Below are 23858 nucleotides of genomic sequence, written 5' to 3'. Positions count from 1 at the left end.
TGGTTGCTATGACAACCATTTTTGGCGGTTTTTCACAAGGGGGAGGGGTCTAGGTATGTTTAAATGTTTGCTTCACTTGTATGTTGTTGGTCTGATGAAGGGGAGCATTCCCCGAAACGTTACCTATTAAACTATCTGTTTGAATTTAAGTCCAGAGAGTGCTGTTTTCTATTCTACTATATATATATATATATATATATATATATATATATATATATATATATATATATATATATATACACATACACAGTATTCAACAGAAGTGAGTACATCCCCAGTGCAATCACTTACATGTCAAATGATTCAAAATTGTATAACCAAACAGTAACTGCATTACTTTTTACAGTAGGGAATTTGATCTTATGTAAAATTAAAAACTAACAGTTTAGATTTACTATATTAAAAATACTGGCCCCAAAGCAGGAAATCAATGCAACAAAAGTCAGTTCACCTTTCATTACTTAGATTCAAATCTTTTATTTTTTTCAATACTTTGCATGTCCACCTTTTATTTTTGATGAAAGACTCAATCCTTCTTGTCATGGAGAAAACCAGTGTCGTACAAATTTCTTGAGAGATGTTCTGCCCTTCTTCAGAGATCATTTTTTTTCAGCTGCTGTTTGCTGGAGGGGTTGTGTTGCTCTACCATTCTTTTTAAAATACCCCAAAGGTGTTCTAGTGGATTCAAGTCAGGTGACATACTTGGCCAGGTCATTGTTTTCACTTGTTTCTCCTTTAGAAACTAACTCCTTTGTGATTTTGGCAGTGTGCTTTGGATCGTTATCATGCTGGAATATTCGTCCTCTGCCAAACTTCTGGAGACTGGGAGTCCTCTTGTCAGCCAGTATTTTGGTATATTGCAGGCATTCATGGTACCATCTGAGCCGAAAAATTCTATCTTGGTCTTGGCCATCTTACTAAATAATGTGCTCCCACTATTCATCAGGCTTTTCATGTTGTTTAGCAAAGTTTAATTGTGCAGTTTTGTGCCAAAGAGCAAGCAAGGGTTTTTCCTTGGATGCTGACCATAGAAGTTGACATTATGCAATGTCCTTAGCACTGTCTGAGCTGTCACAGAAATTCCAATTTCTATTGATAATCTCTGAGCCAAATCTGAAGCACTTGCCTTGATGCAAATCTGAAGCACTTGCCTTGATGCAAATCTGAAGCACTTGCCTGTTGTCTGCTTTTCAGAGCTGGATTGTGCAAGTAGCGCACTGTCCGTGGCGTCATTTTAGGACGACAGCCACTGCGGCTCTAAATTTTTGGCACTGTGTATCGATCTATACCTCCTGATTACTGCTGCAACTGCGTTTTGACTGATTTTTAGTTGATCACCAATCTTCCTGTGTCCTTTTCCAGCTTTGTAAAGTCTCACAATCAGATTTTGCAATTCCTCTGGGAATTCTTTTCCATGTGGAGACATGATGCAGACTTGCAGATAGACACAGCCCATTGGACCAAAAATTAGACTGTTCTGATAACTATGCTAATGCAATTAGGCTAATTGGAAATCATAGGTGTACTTGATTTTGTTTCAGTGATCTAACTTTTGTGTCAGTGACCACAGGTGTATTCACTTTTGTTGCATTAAGTTTCTACTTTTGGGCCTGTATTTTCAATATAATCTTTCTAAAGTATTTGTTTTTGATTGTTTATAATAGGAAATACTCTCCTTGTCAACTTAGAAATAAAACAATTATTGAGAGGTGATACAATTTTTAATAATTTGATATTTAAGTGATATTACCCAGGGGTGTACTCACTTCTGTTGTATATTAGAGCTGCACGATTAATCGCGGATGCAGTTTTAAACCGCGATTAATCGCCGCGGTTTTTAAACCGCAAAAGTACGCTATTTAAAGGGATACTAAACCCAATTTTTTAATTTCATGATTCAGATAGAGCATGAGATTTTAAGCATCTTTCTAATTTACTCCTATTATCAATTTTTCTTTGTTCTCATGCTATCTTGATTTGAAAAAGCAGTACTGTAAGCTTTAGAGCCAGACCATTTTTTGTTCAGCACATGGGTAGAACTTGCTGATTTGTGGCTAAATGTAGCAAACCAATCAGCAGCTCTACCAAGGTGCTGAACTAAAAAATGGGCAGGCTCCTAACCTTTTATTACTGCTTTTTCAAATCAAGATAACATGAGAACAAATAAAAATTGATAATAGGAGTAAATTAGAAAGTTGCTTAAAATTGTATGCTCTATCTGAATCATGAAAGAAAAAATGAGGGGTTAGTATCCCTTTAAAAAAAAAATCTTCAGATGTGGCTGTACTGCATTAATTTGTATGTGATTTCTTGCAAACCAGCTCCATCTAGTGGTTGCTTTTAGCACACATTCGTAAAATGGCTTTTTCACTTTCACTTTCTGTTTGTGATCTCAGTAGCAGAGCCAATCATTCTATAGAAGTCTAAAAGCAGAGCCTATGCAGGAGATGTGAAGAGGAGGGAAAGCCACTTACTTATATTTCCCCCTAGGGGCGTCTGCAATGTGAAACCTAGGGTATGTAAACATTATGGAACCTCCCACACAATCTCCTGCTCTATGAGAAACGGCTCAAATACATAGCAGATGTCAAAAAGGCTAAAACTGCAGTCCCCTCTGCTATTAGCTGCTGGGTTAACTGCACCTACAATGTATTTGATATCAGCATTTCTGAAAGGAGCAGCCCCCCACCCCTACTGCCATATGCCTGTATTGGAGTCCTGCACAGGAGCAGGGCTCATATGTTTTAAAAAAAAGAAACTAAAAACTAAACTAAAAAACAACAACAACAAAAACATATATATATATATATATATATATAGTGCCTCAGAAAGTGTTTATATAAAAAGACTGTGCACATTCTTATAATGGAAGTAAATTGGAAAGACTCTTAACCCCTTAATAATCCCTGTATGTCACGTGTGATTCTTTAATCACACATGACATGCAGGGGTTGTTAAGGGGTTAAGACTACTTGATTTTGTTCTTATTTAAAAAGATAGCTAATGGCTTTATTACCCATTTCCCAGTTTTGTGCAACCAACATTGTTATAGTAATATACTTTATAACCTCTCAAACTCTAAATATCTGCCTGTTTCTAAACCTCTGCAGGACACCTCTTATCTCAGTGCATTTTGACGGTTTTTCACAGCTAAACAGTGCTAGTTCATGCATGTCATTAAAATGAGCCTAGGCTGCAAAGCAGCAGATCTCACTCTATACTTAGTTATTTACATGATCATTTTAGTTGGTGGTTTCATTGAGCAAAACCAGCTATTTCAATTGCAAAAATAACATAAATGTACAATTTCCAATACATGTATTACTCTGCAGCTGGTATAAAAGGCTTTAAAGGGACAGTCAAGTCAAATTAAACTCTCATGATTCAGACATGCAATTTTAAACAACTTTCCAATTTACTTTTATCAAATTTGCTTTGTTCTCTTGGTATTCTTTGTTAAAAGCTAAACCTAGGTAGACTCATAAACTGATTTCTAAGGCTTTGAAGGCTGCCTCTTATTTTAGTGCATTTTGACAGTTTTTCCACAGTTAGACAGTGCTAGTTCATCTGTGTCAGATGACATTGTGCTCACTTCTGTGGAGTTATTTATGAGTCATCACTGGTTAAAATGCAAGTCTGTAAATAGCACTGAGATAAGGGGACAGTTTGCAGATGCTTAGATACAAGTTAATCACAGAGGTCAAAATTATATTAATATAACAGTGTTGGATTTGCAAAACTGGGTAATAATTGGATTATGCCTCCCTCCAGCAGGCATTTGGCTATAGCACGGTTTTGCTAGTTAGCCCCTTAGATTAAAAATGATAGCCAACGTACATGGGTTACGCACTGTCATTACGGGGTTAAAACAGCATTCTCTATCTGAATTATTTAAGTTTCATTTCGGCTTTCCTGCCCCTTTAAAGTCTAATTTCGGCTTTACTGTCCCTTTAAAACCATATACTCAGGTTTTTTAGCAATGCTGTATTTTTCAGTACAATTTTCCTTTTATGAAGATCTAAACTTGATCCTGTCATGTTAGGGGGAAGTCAGGCTTCAGTACTCTTAATTGGAATTTAGTAAATCTTTCCTAAGATGCTCTATCACATTTCTGCATAGTTTGCTGACTCAGTTTTTGCGCATTGCTATTTGGCACAGCTTCTTCACATTAAAACACAGTGATTTGCACATTAATTAGGATCTGACATTGTAATGCAGTATATATATTAAACAATAAAGCAATTATGGATGTAACAATTTTTGCTTGAAATAAGAAACTTGGATAATTTATATTTATGAGTAGAAATATAAAGGGGAACTTTTGCCATCATTTGTGCCGTCTATATATGAAAGATCTAACACAAATAAAGATTTTCACCTTAAAGGGATATAAAGGTCAAAAATGAAATGTACAAGTGTGCACTTCAATTTGAATTCTAATTATTTTTGTGAAATCCTTCTAGTAAAAGTTATTGTTTTTCAGCAGCATACACCAATATCCTGTGAGGGCTCATGCACCGGTACACATACACCATGCCTGTGGTGTGGTGTTTTAATACTGGTGCACGTGCCCTCACAGCATATGTTTGTATGCCACTGAAAAATACTAATACATTTTACTAGAAGCATTTTTGAACATTTCATTATTGACCGATTTGGATAATTGTTTTAGTTTTTAAAAAGAATAGTCAGGGTCATTTGTACAAATTAAAATGAATCATAGTACATTTTACTTAAAATATCAATATATTTATGTCATAAATATGATAATAAATTGATATTTATTCAATGTATCCTCACATATATCCAACTTAGACTCTTCCAAACTCAAGTTTTCCACTAAACTTCTATGCAAAGCCTTTTTAATACTCTAAATCACTAAATATTTACTGCACAAACCACATTTTTGGGGTCTATAGAAATTATTAGTAATTTGTCATTCGTTATAGAAACTAATGCAGAATATGGCTAATTTCTGTGCCAGATTTATTAGTGTAAAAGTATTTATTTGTGCAAATACAGATATTTGTGTGTTGCACTTTTACACTAATAAATCTGGCGGCAAATGTTGCAGCCCATTGCTACAGTATAATCAGGATTCATTTCTATAATTAAAGGGATAGTCTAGGCCAAAATAAACTTTCATGATTCAGATAGAGCATGTAATTTTAAACAATTTTCCAATTTACTTTTATCACCAATTTTGCTTTGTTCTCTTGATATCCTTAGTTGAAAGCTTAAACTAGGAGGTTCATATGCTAATTTCTTAGACCTTGAAGCCCACCTCTTTCAGATTGCATTTTAACAGTTTTTCACCACTAGAGGGTGTTAGTTCACATATTTCATATAGATAACACTGTGCTTGTGCACGTGAAGTTATCTCGGAGCAGGCACTGATTGGCTAGACTGCAAGTCTGTCAAAAGAACTGAAAAAAGGGGCCGTTTGCAGAGGCTTAGATACAAGATAATCACAGAGGTTAAAAGTATATTATTATAACTGTGTTGGTTTTGGTTATGCAAATCTGGGAAATGGGTAATAAAAGGATTATCTATCTTTTAAAACAATAAAAAATCTGGTGTAGACTGTCCCTTTAATTATGAATTATAAAGCACATCCCTACCGCATCATTATGCACTCAGTATCAGTCTGCTCACAAGACATTGATGAATATTCAGACTGCATCAGTTACTGTTGAATCCAGCTAATTTAGAAATCCAGTATTTATTTAATATGCCTTATATTTTTTATTGTTATGGGTTTTAAAATAATATAAAAACGTGTGCTATTAGGTTGCCTACCTTGATTTCTATATATACATTGCTGATGTGCTTTTTCCACTGTTAATTCAAATTATTCCTTTACTAAATTTAAAATCATAATTTGTAATTATTACTTTGTTTAAGGTGCCAAATATTTTAGTAATAAATATATTTTTTAACTATAATATTTAATATTGTTTTAGGTGGAAATGCTGGAACGCAAATATGGAGGACGTCTCATAACCAGACATGCGGCACGCACTATACAAACAGCTTTCCGACAATATCAGATGAACAAGAACTTTGAGAGGCTTAGAAGTTCCATGTCTGAAAATCGGATGTCAAGGCGTATTGTGTTATCCAATATGAGAATGCAGTTTTCTTTTGAAGGGCCTGAGAAAGTCCATAGCTCTTACTTTGAAGGTAAACAAATGTCCCTGAGTAATGATGGGACAAAACTCGGACGCATGGTCCAGTCTGAATGTGGAGATCTTAGTGAACAAACCTCAATGAAATCGCCAGCAGCATCCAGTGATTTTGCAGATGCTATAACAGAACTGGAAGATGCTTTCTCACGACAGGTTAAATCTCTTGCTGAATCAATAGATGATGCATTAAACTGTAGAAGTCTTCATTCAGATGATGTGCAGTCATCAGATCAAATCAGAAGTCGTGAAATAGAACGGAATAGTTCAAGCCAGATTAAGCCAGCACATAATCTTGATCACAGAAAACTTGATGAAATGACTGCATCTTATAGTGATGTCACTTTGTATATTGACGAGGAAGAACTTTCTCCTCCTCTTCCTCTTTCACAGTCTGTGGATAGACCATCCAGTACAGAATCTGACTTGAGACTTAGATCAATGAACTCCTCTCAAGAGTATTGGTCCATGACCCACAAGGACGATAAGTTGGATACTGATACTAGCTGTAGAAGTACTCCGTCCCTGGAATGCCAGGATCACCGGTCAAGGATAGAGCATCTACCCTTACTTACAATAGAACCTCCTAGTGACAGTTCAGTGGACTTAAGTGATCGTTCTGAAAGAGGGTCACTAAAAAGACAAAATGTATATGAACGAGCGATTCATAGTCAACAAGGAAGTCCAAAACATATCACCCATGTCCCTACTAAAATTATAACCCGTGATGAAGAACAATCTCGCCATAGACCAAAACATATAGATGCACAGCTGATCATTAATGGCACTGTAAACCGACAAAGTAAATCTGAATCAGATTACTCAGATGGTGACAATGACAGCATCAATAGCACTTCCAATTCTAATGACACAATAAACTGTAGTTCTGAGTCCTCAAGGGACAGCTTAAGAGAACAAACATTAAGCAAGCAAACATATCACAAAGAAACTCGTAACAGTTGGGATTCACCTGCATTTAGCAATGATGTAATCAGAAAGCGCCATTACCGGATTGGCCTGAATCTTTTCAATAAGTAAGTACAAAAATGTAATTTTTTTATGGTGAAATATAAAACATCTGAGCCTTTTTTTTTTTTTTTTTTTTGTTGTTTCCTCAGAAGGAGACCAAGTAGCTCAATAGCAGATCTGGTCAACCATTGCCTTTTTCCTCATTGGCATTGAAGGCTACTTCCTCCCTCATCTGTCCACCCCATTCCTACTAAGTGCACATAATTATCTTACTAGCCAGATCCAGGATATGTCCATTCTCCTCTAGATTGGCTTCCAAAATAAAAATAGATTTTTTAAAAAGATATATAAATAACTTTTGTGTAGCAATATCTAATGACTTTATATAATTTTCCCATTTCCCAAAGAAAAGTTTAATATTATTTTCTATTAACTTGCTCCAACCAGAGATGATATCATACTAGATTTTTAAATTCAGAAAATGTGGGTTCTCTATTAGATTTCCAATTCTTTAGAATCCGTTTCCTACCAAGAAGAAGAATCTGAGCCTTTTCAGTGACTGAATATTTTTTTTCTACAAATGTAATTTCACTAAATATTAGTTGATTGAAAACAGTTTATAAAATAAAATAAACTTCCCACTGTTTTGCATTTTTTGTTTACAGTGTATAGGTAACATGATTTTAACTTAATTTTGTTAGAGCAATTTGTCTGTAAATTATTTTTTACTATGTGCTTAAACCCCCTACAAAGATGTTAAATATATAGTTTAAATTGTGCTCCTGCTCCACTCCTGAGGACGATATAGCTGGTGAGCAAATGAGATGCAGGCATACATGCGTATGGTCCAGTCATGGATAGTATACTCATTTGGAGAAAAAAGGGGCTATAGTTCCAGGAATTCACATTTTGACTGGATGGCTAACCATTTTGAATGAGTTAAACACACATGTTTAAAAATTAAATAATCTAACTAACAAACAGATCATTGTATTTCTATACTAGAATTTCTCTTTACATGATGTTGAAAGAAGACAGAAGTCAATCAAGTTCAAACTATACAGATCCTTCTTTATTTACAATATATAAGCTGTTAATTGAAATTAATAAAATTAGAAAACCATCTAATTTAACACAAGCAATCATGACCCTTAATTCTGTTTCAAGTGTCTTTCAGTCCCAAATTGGCTAATCTCCTCGTAGTTTAAATCCTCCCTTCCCCTTCATAGTTTTGTGGTCCTTCTCTGATTTTTTTCTATTTCTGCAGTGTTCTTTTTAAAGTTGGTCCCCAGAATTGCACTCCATACTCAAGGTGAGGTCTTACCAGGGATTTATGTAGTGACAGAATTATGTTTTCCTTCCTTGCATCAATGCCTTTTTTTAATACATGCTTGTATGTTATTATCTTTAGAAGCCACTGCTCTGCATTGTACACCAATTTGTATCTAATTTTTTAAAAAGTATGCCCAAATCAGCTTCCTCCTCGGTTTTGCTAAGTCTAGTCCCATTTAAGTAATAGGTTCCCTGCTTATTTTTACTTCCAAAATGTAGAACCTTAGATTTTCCAGTATTAAATCTCATTTTCCATTTACCAGACCATTCTTCTATTTTTTGTAAATACCATTGCAAAGGAATTTCATCCTACACTGACCCAATGACCTTACACAACTTTGTATCATCTGCAAAATATAGAACTATTTATTCTATTTCTTTCAAGTCATTAATAAAATATTAAAAGAAAAGGTCCTAGTACTGATCTTTAGTGGACCCCACAAATTACTTTTGTCCAATCTAAATATTGATCCATTTTCTATTACTCCCTGTCTTTAATCCAGTTATTTAACCACAAGCTGACATTTTCAGCTATTCCCAGTTCCTTAATTTTGTACAATAATCTCTCATGTGGCACTATATCAAAAGCCTTTGCAATATCCAAATATATCAGATAAACCAATTCAACTTTATCTGTAATCTTGTTTTTCTCTTTATAGAATCTTATTAGTTTAGTTTAGGAGTATATTAGTGAAAGCAAGATTATGTTAAATATAATTCCTTATAATATCTTCCTCACTACCAATGTCAGGTTTACTGGTCTATAGCTTCCTGGATCAGCCCTGCTTTCTCTTTTTTAAAAACAGGAACCACATAAGCTTTATAAAATAAAGTAAATTCCACAGCACCATATATCTTTCTGTATCTTTATTGCAACATACAGATCCAGGTCAAAGCTGGTGACATTTACTTTATTCACCCTTATCCTGCCAACCATGGTATGATTAAGGGTGAATAACCCAAAATGTTGCCAACTTTGGTCTGGATCTTTATGTTCCAATAAATATATAGAAAGATATATGGTGCAGTGCAATTCATTTTATTTTGGGTACCTTTATGGGGGTTATACAATAACCCTGTCCACATTTGCACATGTTAAGTAGTATTGGCGACGTGCTGGAATCATCCATGGGGGGAAAAAAAAAACACATCATCATTATGCTAGTCTGGAGGTACTATGCCCGAGTACAATGATTCTTAAAAAAAATAATAGTTGAGGTTTGGCTATAACAGTGGTAAGTTCCCTTAGAACCGTTGGGTGTATTCCATCTGGACTTGAAGTTTTATTTATAATATAGCAAAAAAGTCCAGCAAACACTGTAGAGGTATTGGGTGCAAGCTATAACAGAGTACTGCAAAACCCTGTATCCATATCCAAGAATAAAAAAGAATAGCAGCACTCCAAAGTGATAATTACCAATCCTAGCAGGATGGACATGTAGTCCGAAACGTTGCTGCTTCTCTTGTGCTTTTGGCTACAATAAAGGATTGGTAATTATCACTTTGGAGGGCTGCTATTCTTTTTGATTCTTGAATTTTTATTTACCTTGATATTATCCAGTTTATCCTGATATCATCTAGAGATAACCCAGTTATTGGTATGGGCTTATGCAGAAAAAGCAAAGCAAGTTTCCTCTATTACATTGCTTTAAGCACACACAAATAGCAGCTGCTGCAGTAAGCTGAAAGTGGCTAAAGCGACATACAGAGACACAGACTTAGAAAGTGTCAGTTAGCCCAGTCACAAGCCAAGTAAAGACTGCGGCATCCAGAACCGCTAAACTCGCTTTAAATCCTTGTGTTGATCTGAGGACATCCCCATACCTTTATGGTTACTCCAGGGACCGTGATACCATTGCTATTTCTACAGATCCTCCCATTCCATTTTTGCTTTTAAATCTTAGCTGAGAGCTTGTAAGTGAGTGCTGGGTTTTCTCTGTGTGTATGTATATATATATATATATATATATATATATATATATATATATATATATATATATATATTATATATAGTATTAGGAAGAAGAAAAACAAGGTACTGCAAACTCTGGTTCCAAAGTGGTAAGGCCTCCTGCTAAGAGATTTTTTTTTTCTTTCCCGTGTCCCAGTTAACACAGCAAAGGCTCAGCATTTCTGAAATATGTTTCAGATCTAGAGTTGGCTGGAGTAATTATGCCAGTTCCAGTTCTGGAACAGGGGCTGGGGTTTAATTTTATCTCTTCATTGTACCAAAGAAGTTCAATTCCTTCAGACCAGTTCCGGATCTATCAATATTGAATCGTTATGTAAGGATACCAACATTCAAGATGGTTACTGTAGGACTATCCTGCCTTTTGTTTAGCAAGGGCATTTTATGTCTACAATAGATTTTCAGGATGTGTATCTGCATATTCCGATTCATCCAGATCACTTTTAGTGTCTGAGATTCTCTTTTTAGACAAGCATTACCAGTTTTGTGGCTCTACCGTTTGGCCTAGCCTCAGTTCCAAGAATTTTTTTCAAAGGTTCTCGGTGCCCTTCTTTCTGTAATCAGAGAACAGGGTTTTGGTATTTCCTTATTTGGACGATATCTTGGTACTTGCTCAGTCTTCTCATTTTCGAAGAATCTCATACGAATCGACTTGTGTTGTTTCTTCAAGTTCATGGTTGGAGGATCAATTTACCAATCAGTTCATTGATTCCTCAGACAAGGGTAACCTTTTTAGGTTTTTAGATAAATTCAGTGTCTATGACTCTGTCCTTGTCAGACAAGAGAAGTTTAACATTGATATCAGCTTGTCAAAACCTTCAGTCACAATCATTCCCTTTGGTAGCCTTATGCATGGAAATTTTAGGTCTTAGGACTGCCGCATCAGATGCGATCTCCTTTGCTCGTTTTCACATGCGACCTCTTCAGCTCTGTATGCTGAACCAATGGTGCAGGGATTACTCAAAGATATCTCAATTAATATCTTTAAATCGATTATACGACACTCTCTGACATGGTGGACAGATCACCATCGTTTAGTTCAGGGGGCTTCTTTGTTCTTCCGACCTGGACTATAATCTCAACAGATGCAAGTCTTACAGGTTGGGGAACTGTGTGGGGGTATCTGACGGCACAAGGGGTTTGGGAATCTCAGGAGGTGAGATTTCCGATCAATATTTTGGAACTCCGTGCAATTTTCAGAGCTCTTCAGTCTTGGCCTCTTCTGAAGAGAGAGTTGTTCATTTGTTTTCAGATAGACAATGTCACAACTGTGGCATACATCAATCATCAAGGAGGGACTCACAGTCCTCTGGCTATGAAAGAAGTATCTCGAATTTTCTTTTGGGCGGAATCCAGCTCCTGTCTAATCTCTGCGGTTCATATCCCAGGTATGGACAATTGGAAAGCGGATTATCTCCGTCGCCAAACGTTGCACCTGGGCGAATGGTCTTCACCCAGAGGTATTTCCTCAGATTGTTCAAATGTGGGAACTCCCAGAAATAGTTCTGATGGCTTCTCATCTAAACAAGAATCTTCCCTGGTATCTGTCCGGATCCCGGGATCCTCGGGCGGAGGCAGTGGATGCATTATCTCTTTCTTTACAAGTGTCATCCTGCCTATATCTTTCCGCCTCTAGTTCTTCTTCCAAGGGTATTTTCCAATATTCTAAAAGAATACTCGTTTGTCCTGCTGGTAGCTCCAGCATGGTCTCACAGGTTTTGGTATGCGGATCTTGTCCGGATGGCCTCTTGCCAGCTGTGGACTCTTCCGTTAAGACCAGTCTTTCTGTCTCAAGGTTCTTTTTTCCATCAGGATCTCAAAACCTTAATTTTAAGGTATGGAGTTTGAACGCTTGATTCTTGGTCAAAGAGGTTTCTCTGACTCTGCGATTGATACTATGTGACAGGCTCGTAAATCTGTATCTAGAGAGATATATTATAGAGTCTGGAAGACTTATATTTCTTCAGGATGGTTTAGATAAAGGTTTGTCCGCAAGTTTCTTGAAAGACAAATCTCTGCTCTTTCTGTTCTTTATCACAGAAGGATTGCTAATCTTCCTGATATTCATTGTTTTGTACAACCTTTGGTTCGTATAAAACCTGTCATTGAGTCAATATCTCCTCCTTGGAGTTTGAATTTTGTTCTGGGGGCTCTTCAAGCTCCTCCTTTTGAACCCATGTATTCTTTGGTCTTTATATTACTTTCTTGGAAAGTTTTGTTTCTTTTGGCCATCTCTTCTGCCAGAAGAGTCTCTGAATTATCTACTCTTTTTTGTGAGTCTCCTTTTCTGATTTTGCATCAGGATAAGGCGGTGCTGCGAACTTCTTTTGAATTTTTTACCTAAGGTTGTGAATTCTAACAACATTAGTAGAGAAATTGTGGTTCCTTCATTATGTCCTAATCCTATGAATTCTAAGGAGAAATCATTGCATTCTTTGGATGCTGTTAGAGCTTTGTAATATTATGTTGAAGCTACTAAGTCTTTCCGAAAGACTTCTAGTCTATTTGTCATCTTTTCCGGTTCTAGAAAGACCAGAAAGCTTCTGCCATTTCTTTGGCATCTTGGTTGAAATCTTTATTTCATCATGCCTATGTTGAGTCGGGTAACACTCCGCCTCAAAGGATTACAGCTCATTCTACTAGGTCAGTTTCTACTTCCTGGGCGTTTAGGAATGAAGCTTCGGTTGATCAGATTTGCAAAGCAGCAACTTGGTCCTCTTTGCATACTTTTACTAAATTCTACCATTTTGATGTGTTTTCTTCTTCTGAAGCAGTTTTTGGTAGAAACGTACTTCAGGCAGTGGTTTCAGTTTGAATCTTCTGCTTATGTTTTTTCATTAAAATTTTATTCTGGGTGTGGATTATTTTCAGCAGGAATTGGCTGTCTTTATTTTATCCCTCCCTCTCTAGTGACTCTTGCGTGGAAAGATCCACATCTTGGGTAATCATTATCCCATACGTCACTAGCTCATGGACTCTTGCTAATTACATGAAAGAAAACATAATTTATGTAAGAACTTACCTGATAAATTCATTTCTTTCATATTAGCAAGAGTCCATGAGGCCCGCCCTTTTTTGTGGTGGTTTTGATTTTTTTGTATAAAGCACAATTATTCCAATTCCTTATTTTATATGCTTTCGCACTTTTTTCTTATCACCCCACTTCTTGGCTATTCGTTAAACTGAATTGTGGGTGTGGTGAGGGGTGTATTTATAGGCATTTTAAGGTTTGGGAAACTTTGCCCCTCCTGGTAGGAATGTATATCCCATACGTTACTAGCTCATGGACTCTTGCTAATATGAAAGAAATGAATTTATCAGGTAAGTTCTTACATAAATTGTTATTTTAATGAACAGTTAGGTGAGATACACAGTCACAGTGTGCAGGGTTGGATCTGACGCGTTTCCCGCATGCTCACATGCGCTTCATCAGAGATATATATATATATATACACACAGAGAAAACCCAGCACTCACTTACAAGCTCTCAGCTAAGATTTAAAAGCAAAAATGGAAAGGTTAGTTACCGCATCTGGTCAAATGGGACAAGCCCAGGTACTTCGTCAAGGTCCTTTCCAATACCTGGGACCCTAAAACAGCCACACAATGCAAGCTTTCAAATCCAAACAAACTGGGAACAAGGGAAGGGTGCACAGGAATATGTAATCACCCTAGACATATACAAAACATGGAAGGGAACTGCACTCTCATACTGGACCGGGTACACATCCCATGACCCTGCAACATGCTCATGCTTTGTTTTGTAATTTTCCCTATGGTTCTTGCACCCAGACCTGACTGGGGTTAACTGCCTGTGATTCTGGGAGTAGCACAGCTTCCTGTGAGTGCCAGTGGCACCCAGGGCTGAGCATGTTGCAGGTTCATGGGATGTGTACCCGGTCCAGTATGAGAGTGCAGTTCCATTCTGTGTTTTGTATATGTCTAGGGTGATTACATATTATATATATATATAATTAGGAAAATGGTAATAGCACTCCTGGTATAGCTGAAGGGCCCAAGCTGGCCCACGGTGCCCTGGGTGCACTCCAAGTGGAATACAGTGCGGTTCAAGGAGGAGTCACTCTCAGGATCTTGTATCCAAAAAATACCAATGTATTTATTGACGTTTCGGGGTTACCCCCGTTTTCAAAATAAGCATACAAACTTACAGAAACTTACCCTCCTATATACCCCTGCTAATCTAACACCGCTGGCCGGCAATCACGACCGCAAACCGGAAGTTGCACACCGACACGTGACGTAAACATCACACGTGTTACCATGGCAACCAGATGCTAAGCCGCGAGTGCCTAGTGTAAAGTTAAAAATAACAACATCAGCTGTAACATATTCTGGAGTAATGCCAGGTGGAACCTATTAGCTTACTAGAATCTACATGTCATAATACATCATGTTAATACATAGGATCGTTGCTGTCTGATCCTGAAGTCATGGTCTGCGGATACGACTTCTAAATCTAGACTTCTTTCCCTCCTCTTTCAGGGAATGATTTTGTTTGGTGCATACCTTGACTCAATTATCTCCACGGTCACAGGGGGCAAGGGTGCTCTCCTACCGCAAAAGAATATGAACTAGTCTAAGGGACAATTTTTGTTCTGATAAAGCCCATGTCAGCAGGCCTCTGCTAGGCTAGAGCAAAACAAGAGCTCTTGGAAGCCGGCTCAGTCCTGGAATAAATCCAAGCAGAAGCCTGCCGAGTCTAAGTTGGCATGAATGGGCAGTCCCCGGTCCTCTTCTGGATTGTGTAGGGGGCAGTCTGTCACTCTTTTTAGTCGCTTGGTTCAGGGATGTGCAGGATTCATTAGTCCTGGAGGTCATAGCTCAGGGTTACAAAACAGGTTTCAAGTCTCAGCCATCCAAGGGCAGATTCCTCCTCTCTCTCCTGTCTCTGCTGACCAGAAAGGAGGAGAGCCTCTCTGGGATGCGTACAGGATCGATCTGTCCTCTTAGGATTTATGTCCCGGTGCCTATCGCAGTGAGTGGTTTGGGATACTAATTAAACCTTGTCGTGGTCCCGAAGGAGAAGGGAACTTTCCATCTGATTCTGGACCTAAAGTGCTTAAACAAGTTTTTAAATGTCCCCTCGTTTAAGATGGAGACAATAGGTCCATTCTTCCCCTCATTCAAGAAGGGCAGTTCATGAGCACGATAGATCTGAAGGATGCTCCCTTCTCGTACCAATCCTCAAGGACCACTTCCAGTTTCTAAGGTTTGCGTTCCTGGACCAGCACTTCCAGTTTATTGCACTTCCATTTGGTCTAGCTACTGCTCCAAGAATTTTTTCGAAGCGTGGACAATTCGGAATCTCTCCTCTGTCTTAATCAATTTCATGGATGGAAGATAAATAGAGAGAGTTCTCTTGTATCAAGTACCAGGATAGAATTCATGGGTATTATATTAGAATGGGAATATTCTAATGGACCAGAGACGTTGCAAGCTAGCTTCAACATGTCTTGCTTTTGAGACCTCCTTAAGGCCATCTGTGGCTCGGTGTATGGAGGTGATTGGTCTCATGGTGTCCAGCATGGACATCATTCCTTTGCCAGATTTCACCTCAGACTGTTGCAACTGCGCATGCTAAAGCAGTGGAACGACGATCATCGGATCGGACTCAACAGATTTCTCTGGACATCCGATCAAGAGAACTGCTCTCTTGGTATTTTTGTATGGATCACTTGTCCTGAGGGACGGCCGTCTTAAGACCATCCTGGGTTATTGTGACTACAGTTGCGAGTCTGTCAGGATGGGGAGCTTTTTGTGGTGCCAGGGAGGCACAGGACCTTTGGACTCAGGAGGAAAGCTCCCTCCCAATCTCATTTTTGGATCTTCAGGCAATATACAATGCTCTGAAGGTTTGGCCTCTGCTGGGTTTGTCCCAGTTTATCAGATTCCAATCAGACAATATAACCTCGGTGGCTTACATCTGCCATCAGGGGGAAACAAGAAGCTCCCTAGCTATGAAGGAAGTATCTCGGATTCTGGAGTGGTCTGAGACCCATGTTTGTTTGCTATCAGCGATCCACATTCCGGGTGTGGACAATTGGGAAGCGGTTTTCCTCAGCAGACAATCCTTTCATCCGGGGGAATGGTCTCTCCATCCCGGGTGTTGGCAGAGATTTGCAAGAGGAGGATCTTATGAAGTCTCAATACCAAGCTACCCAGATATGGGTCGAGGTACAGGGATCCAGATGCATTAGCAGTGCCTTGGAGGTTCAATCTAATTTATCTTTCCGGCCGTTACTACTACTTCCTAGTGTAGTGGCTCGAATCAAGCAGGCATCAGTGATTCTGATTTCTCCATCTTGGCCGCGAAGGATATGATTCGCGGATCTAGTGGGGATGTCATCATCTCCTCCATGGAAGTTACCTTGTTGCAGGGATCTGCTGACCAAGGTCTCTTGGTTCATCAATGTCTTTAGATTCTCTGAGGCTGACTGCATGGAGATTGACCGCTTAGTCCTAGCCAAGAGAGGGTTTTCTGAGAGAGTTATTTCTACTCTCATTCAAGCTCGTAAGCTGGTTGCTCGTCCCATCTATCATAAGTTGTGGAGGACCTACTTATTCTGTTCTCCAGGATGAACTAGAGAAGGGCTTTTCATCAAGTCCCCTGAAGGGACAGTTTTCGGCGTTGTTTGTGTTACTGCACAAGAGGTTCGCTGAGCCTCCATATGTGCAGTCTTTTATTAAGGCTCTGCTAGGGTCAGACCTGTGTTTAGATCTAATGCTTCTCTTGGAGTTTAAATCTTGTTCTTAAAGTTTTGCAATGGGCTCCGTTGGAGCCTATGAATGAAGTAGACAATAAATTGTTGTCTTGAATGGTTCCTTTTCTACTGGCTATTGCTTCTGCACTCAGAGCATCTGTGATTGCTGCCTTGCAATGTGTCCCTCCTTATCTGGCTTTCCATGCTGATAAGGCTGTTCTACGAACCAAGTTAGGTTTTCTTCCTAAGGTTGTGTCATTTCGCAACATCAATCAAGAGATTGTGGTTCCTTCCTTATGTCCTAATCCTTCTTCGTTGGAGGAATGTTTATAACGTAATTCTGGATGTGGTTTGTGCCTTGAAGTTCTATCTTCAGGCCACGATGGAATTTAGACAAACTTCTTTCGCTGTTTGTTCTCCTTTCCAGGAAGCATAGGGGTCAGAGGGCCTCTTCGACTTCCTTATCTTTTTGGCTGAGGAGTATCATCCGTTTAGCATAGAGTCAGCTGAACATAAGCCTCCTCTGAGGATTACGGCTCATTCTACGAGAGCAGTGGTTTGCTCTTGGGCCTTCAAAAATTAGGCCTCTATGGATCAGATTTGTAAGGCGGCTACCTGGTCCTCCTTACATACTTTTTCCAAATTTTGCAAGTTTGATGTTTTTGCTTCTGCTGAAGCAGCCTTCGGGAGAAAGGTTTTGCAGGCTCGGGTGCCCTCAGTTTAGGGTCCGCCTCTCTTTGTTCCCTCCCGTTAGCATTCCGTGTACTCTAGAGCTTGGGTATATGTTTCCCACAAGTAAGGAATGCAGCTGTGGACTCTTCCCATATTAAGAAGGAAAACATAAATTAAGGCTTATCAGATATTTTCCTTCTGTATGGGAAGAGTCCACAGCTCCCGCCCGTGTTCTCCGATGGGCGGCCCTAAATTTAAATGTATTCTTCTGGCACCTTTTTCACTCTGTTTCTCCTACTGTTCCTTGTTCCCTCGGCAGAATGACTGGGGGAAGTGGGGGAGTTATTTAAGCCTTTGGCTAGGGTGTCTTTGCCTCCTCCTGGTGGCCAGGTTCAGTATTTCTCACAAGGAATACAGCTGTGGACTCTTCCCATACAGAAGAAAAGGAAATGATCTGGTAAGTCATAATTTATGTTTTCTGTTTAGATAGGAAAGGAACAGATCTACCCCCAACTTATCACCAATCCATTTAGATCGTCAATAAATCTTTTGTAAACCACTATCAACCCTTTAAAGTTCCAATTTTGTATCACCTTCCTAAAAAATATTTTTATGATGTTTGGAAATAAATATTTTTGCCTTTTATCCGTCTGGTAGTACCCGTTTTCTTTTTATTGGTATGGGCTTGTATGTTCTAGTGTTGACAGATTTTCAGGAGCCAGGTAACCTATTTTTTTTTTATTATTTTTTTTTTTTAAAGGGACATTGTACACTAGATTTTTCTTTGCATACATGTTTCTTAGATGATCCATTAATATAGCCCATCTGGTAGTGTTTTTTATAAAAAAAATTAAGTTTTTTGCTTATTTTTTAAGAACATATTTAAGAAAATATTTATTATTATTATCAGATATTTGTAAAGCGCCAACAGATTCTGCAACGCTAAGAACATTGTGTTTTCAGAGTCCTAACCAATCCCCACAGTGTCAGATGTATACACACGTTTACAGACTCCTGCTGACTCCTGTTTATATTATCTGTCTTTTCATATGCAGAGAAGGGGAGAGGTGGGTCTGCTATTTTTGTTTTCCCAGCCCTTTCACTTTGTGTCCCAGACTAACCTCATCAACAGTGCTATACTGTTTGCTTCTAAGTAAGTTTTTAAAAGGTTTTATACTGGATTTTTAGATCAGCATCAATGCATATTCTTCTTTATAGTTTCTTTTACATACAGTTATTTAAAAATTGGTGTATAATGTCCTTTTAATAGAAAAAAATGTCAAGGCCAGACTGGTGCCAGGTCAGGTCCCCTTACAGCCTAACTCATAATTCCAAAATGAAAGACTTAGACATCTGTTCCTATAAAGTGATTGCAACTTTATTCACCCACTGCAGTACTCAGAGATGGAAGGCAGATGTATTTGAAGTTTAAGAGCCAGAAAGAAAATTGAGAAGACAGCAGCACATTTTGTATGTGCCAGATGGTGATGTAGAATAAGAATTAAAATAAAAAATAAGATAAGGCAAATTTACAAGTCATTGCTCTCTGCCTCCCAAGATTTATAAAGGAGTAAATAACTTGTATTAACTGTAGCTTATGTCAGAGTGGGGAGGGGCACTTGTTTTATAGGATGTCACTTTAGAAATGCTCCACACTATAGAGTAAGAGAAACGTATTGTCCTGGTGTATTTTGTTAACAAGCTAGTTGCATTCAGTACTAAATATAACACTGCATGTTTATTTGCCAGTTATAACCCCTATTATTTAGCTTGTATATACATTCATACATAAATGCTATTCTGCATCAACTCTTACTTTGTTGTAGTTCTTGTTTAAGTGCATGAGGCTTTGCTCCTTTTTCCATTAGACACATAAAAGTTCATTTCTTTCCTAAGATATGGTGAGTCCACGGCTTTAATAATTACTGTTGGGAATATCACTCCTGGCCAGCAGGAGGAGGCAAAGTGCATCACAGTTAAACTGCTAAGTATCACTCCCTTACCCACAACCCCCAGTCATTCTCTTTGCCTTCAGTGTATATAGGAGATGAAGTTTAGATGTCTGAAGAAAAATTTTGATTTCATCTACAAGCAAGTTTTGGGGTATAGCCATATTCAACGTCATTCCTTGCAGTCGGGTAGTGGTGGCTTTAAAGCAGTTAGGAAAACTCAGTAAGTACCTCTTTAAAAGTTTCTAACAATTGCTGCCCTAGTTTAGAAAGCCAGAGTTGGCTACTCTGTTCTTTCTTTTTCAAAGTTCTCTGTGAAGAACTGTCTTCTCATACCTTGTAACTGTCTACATGCCGGACAGTGGAGCAGGTAAGTGCTTTTTCTTCCAGTTGGGGAGACCATGTACTTAACAAATTATAAAACACTACTTTTTTATTGGGGCATAGATAATCCTGTTGTATGGGTTACACTGGGGCATGAAGCAGGCACTGTAGCATGTGTGAGACTAACATTTAAACTCTTTTAAAAAGAAAGGGTAAAATGTTTTTATTAGGTTTTATTTTCTGACACATATTTACTTGATAAAACAATACAAGTTTAAACTGAAAGTAAGGCTGGATTTTCTATTTCAGCAGCTTATTCATTTCCCCTTTGCTTTAAAATAAAACGATGCAACATTTTAAACTGTCCGGTTTGTCCAGCCATCTCTGTATATGGGCTTTGAATATATTTATATAAAGTAATCATGTCACCTCTCAAGTGCCTTTTTTCTAAAGAAAACAGACCCAGTTTGTCTAGCCTCTCCTCATAGCTTAAAATCTCCATTCCCCTTATTAGCTTTGTGGCCCTTCTCTGAACTTTTTCTAGTTCTGCAGTATTTTGTTTTGTGATCGGTCTCCAGAACTACACTCCATACTCAAGGTGAGGTCTTACCAGGGATTTATATAGTGACAGAATTTTGCTTTCCTCCCTTGAATCAATGCCTCTTTTAATACATGCTAGTATCTTATTAGCCTTTGAAGCCGCTGCCCTGTATTGTGCACCCATCTTTAGCTTGTTATCTATTACTACTCCCAAATCCCTTTCCTCCTCTGTTTGGCTAAGTCTTGTGTCATTTAAATAATAAATTGCCTGCTTATTTGTACTTCCAAAATGTAGAACCTTGCATTTTTCCGTATTAAATCTCATTTTCCATTTACCTGCCCATACTTCTAATTTTTGCAGATCCCTTTGTAACGAAAGTTCATCCTGCTCTTACTAACCTAATGACCTTACTTAACTTAGTATCATCTGCAAAAATAGAGATGTCGCTATTTAATCCTTGCTCCAAGTCATTTATAAAAATATTAAAAAGAACAGGGCCCAGTACTGATCCCTGGGGGACTCCACTGATTACCTTTGTCCAATCTGAGTATGATCTATTCACTACTACTCGTTGCTCCCTATCTTTTATCCAGTTATTTATCCATGAGCTAACATTTTCAGCTATTCCCAGTCCCTAAATTTTGTGCATTAATCTCTCATGTGGCACTGTATCAAATGCCTTTGCAAAATCTAAGTATATCACATCAACTGATTCCCCTTTATCTATATTTTACGTGCTTTCTGATATAATCTAATTAGATTAGTTTGACATGATCTATTTCTCATAAAACCGTGCTGATCTGAACTCATAATCTTGTTTACACAAATATGATCATCAATATAATCCCTTATAATCCCTTCAAATATCTTCCCCACTATTGATGTCAGACTAACTGGTCTATAGCTTCCTGGATCATCCCTGCTTCCTTTTTTGAAGAGTGGCACTTCATCAGCTTTGCACCAGTCCTGGGGGACCATGCCTGAGGATAATGAGTCTTGAAAAATTAAGAGTAGAGGTTTGTCTATAACAGTGCTAAATTCCCTTAACACCCTTGGGTGTATTCCATCTGGGCCTGGAGTTTTATTTACCTTAAAGGGACACTGGACCCAAATTTTTTCCTTCATGATTCAGATAGCGCATGCAATTTTAAGCTACTTTCTAAGTACTCCTATTATCATTTTTTCTTTGTTCTCTTGCTATCTTTATTTGAAAAATAAGGCATCTGAGCTTTTTTTTTTTTTGGTTCAGTACTCTGCATAGCACTTTTTTATTGGTTGATTAATTTATCCACCAATCAGCAAGAACAACCCAGGTTGTTCACCAAAAATGGGTCGGCATCTAATCTTACATTCTTGCATTTAAAATAAAGATACCAAGAGAATGAAGAAAATTTTATAATATGAGTAAATTAGACAGAAAAATTTCATGCTCTATCTGAATCCCAAAATAAAAAAAATTGGGTTCAGTGTCCCTTTAATATTATCTAGTTTTTTTCCTGATATCCTCTATACTTAACCCAGTTAATGGTATGTGCTGGCATGTTCTAGTTTGTTCCAAAGTATCCTTGATTGGTTCCGCTCTTGTGTATACTGAAGAAAACAACTGGTTTAGTACCTCAGCCTTCTCCCTGTCACTATTAATCATGCTACCCTCCACGCATTTTAATGTACCTATATTGTCCTTCTTAGATTTGTTGCTATTTATGTACTTAAATAACCTTTTAGGGTTAGATTTAGAATCCTTTGCAATTCATTTTTCATTTTCAATTTTGGCTAATTTGATTGCTTTTTTTTGCATGCTTTGTTACATTCCTTATAAATATGGTATGTTGAGTCTGTACTATTTTCTTTGAATAATTTAAATGCCCTACATTTTTTCCTAATTTCTCTTAACACATTTTTATTTAGCCACGTTGGCTTGGATTTTTTATTTGTATAACCATATGGTATTTGTATATGTATATTTATTTAACAAAGTTTTAAATGTTATCCATTTATCCTCTGTATTTTTATTAGACAATACCTCTTTACCCAAATTATGTTATTTAATGATTTCCTTAAATTGTTGAATTTTGCTTTCTTAAAATTAAGTCTTCGTTAAACCTTTAAGACACTGCTTATGAAAAGAGATTTCAAATGTGACCATGTTATGATCACTGTTACCCAAATGTTCTTTGACTTGTATGTTTGATAGCACTACATCCAATATAGCTTTACTCCTAGTTGGTTCCTCTATTAATTGTGACAAGAACTTTTCTCACATAATTTTAGCTGGGGATCGATTCTAATTTGGGATAAAATTTAAAGTGTATTTATTCCTTGGCTTATTTTAATTGAATATTAAAATCTTTTAAACTTATCTGTACAAGTTTATTTACTGTTTCACAACATGTCTGATATGGAGCAAGAGCCTGCTCTCATGAATCCATACTTATTATGTTTAGATACACAAATAGCAGCTCCTATGCAATTTTGTTCTTCATGAGTCAAGAAAACCTTGCAAAATAAAGGTACATTTCTCCAACATAGGTGTGTCCGGTCCACGGCGTCATCCTTACTTGTGGGATATTCTCTTCCCCAACAGGAAATGGCAAAGAGCCCAGCAAAGCTGGTCACATGATCCCTCCTAGGCTCCGCCTACCCCAGTCATTCTCTTTGCCGTTGTACAGGCAACATCTCCACGGAGATGGCTTAGAGTTTTTTAGTGTTTAACTGTAGTTTTTATTATTCAATCAAGAGTTTGTTATTTTAAAATAGTGCTGGTATGTACTATTTACTCAGAAACAGAAAAGAGATGAAGATTTCTGTTTGTATGAGGAAAATGATTTTAGCAACCGTTACTAAAATCCATGGCTGTTCCACACAGGACTGTTGAGAGGAATTAACTTCAGTTGGGGGAACAGTGAGCAGTCTCTTGCTGCTTGAGGTATGACACATTCTAACAGGACGATGTAATGCTGGAAGCTGTCATTTTCCCTATGGGATCCGGTAAGCCATGTTTATTAAGATTGTAAATAAGGGCTTCACAAGGGCTTATTAAGACTGTAGACTTTTTCTGGGCTAAATCGATTCATTATTAACACATATTTAGCCTTGAGGAATCATTTAATCTGGGTATTTTGATAAGTTTATATCGGCAGGCACTTTTTTAGACACCTTTCTCTTTAGGGGCTTTCCCAAATCATAGGCATACAT

The 23858-nt window shown here is 37.7% G+C and overlaps 1 protein-coding gene across 1 annotated transcript in view; it reads left to right on the top strand.

The window, feature by feature from the left end:
- Window positions 1–23858, top strand: part of IQSEC1 (IQ motif and Sec7 domain ArfGEF 1) — a 518962-nt gene that overhangs the window by 297351 nt on the left and 197753 nt on the right. The window contains 1 exon segment of the mRNA XM_053721050.1: window positions 5964–7219. Coding sequence (XP_053577025.1) covers window positions 5964–7219 — 1256 coding nt within the window.

The sequence above is a fragment of the Bombina bombina genome, chromosome 7, assembly GCF_027579735.1.
Source record: "Bombina bombina isolate aBomBom1 chromosome 7, aBomBom1.pri, whole genome shotgun sequence".
Classification (NCBI taxonomy): domain Eukaryota; kingdom Metazoa; phylum Chordata; class Amphibia; order Anura; family Bombinatoridae; genus Bombina; species Bombina bombina.
Note: the sequence above shows the minus strand (reverse complement) of the source record. Positions and strands in the feature narration are given on the sequence as shown.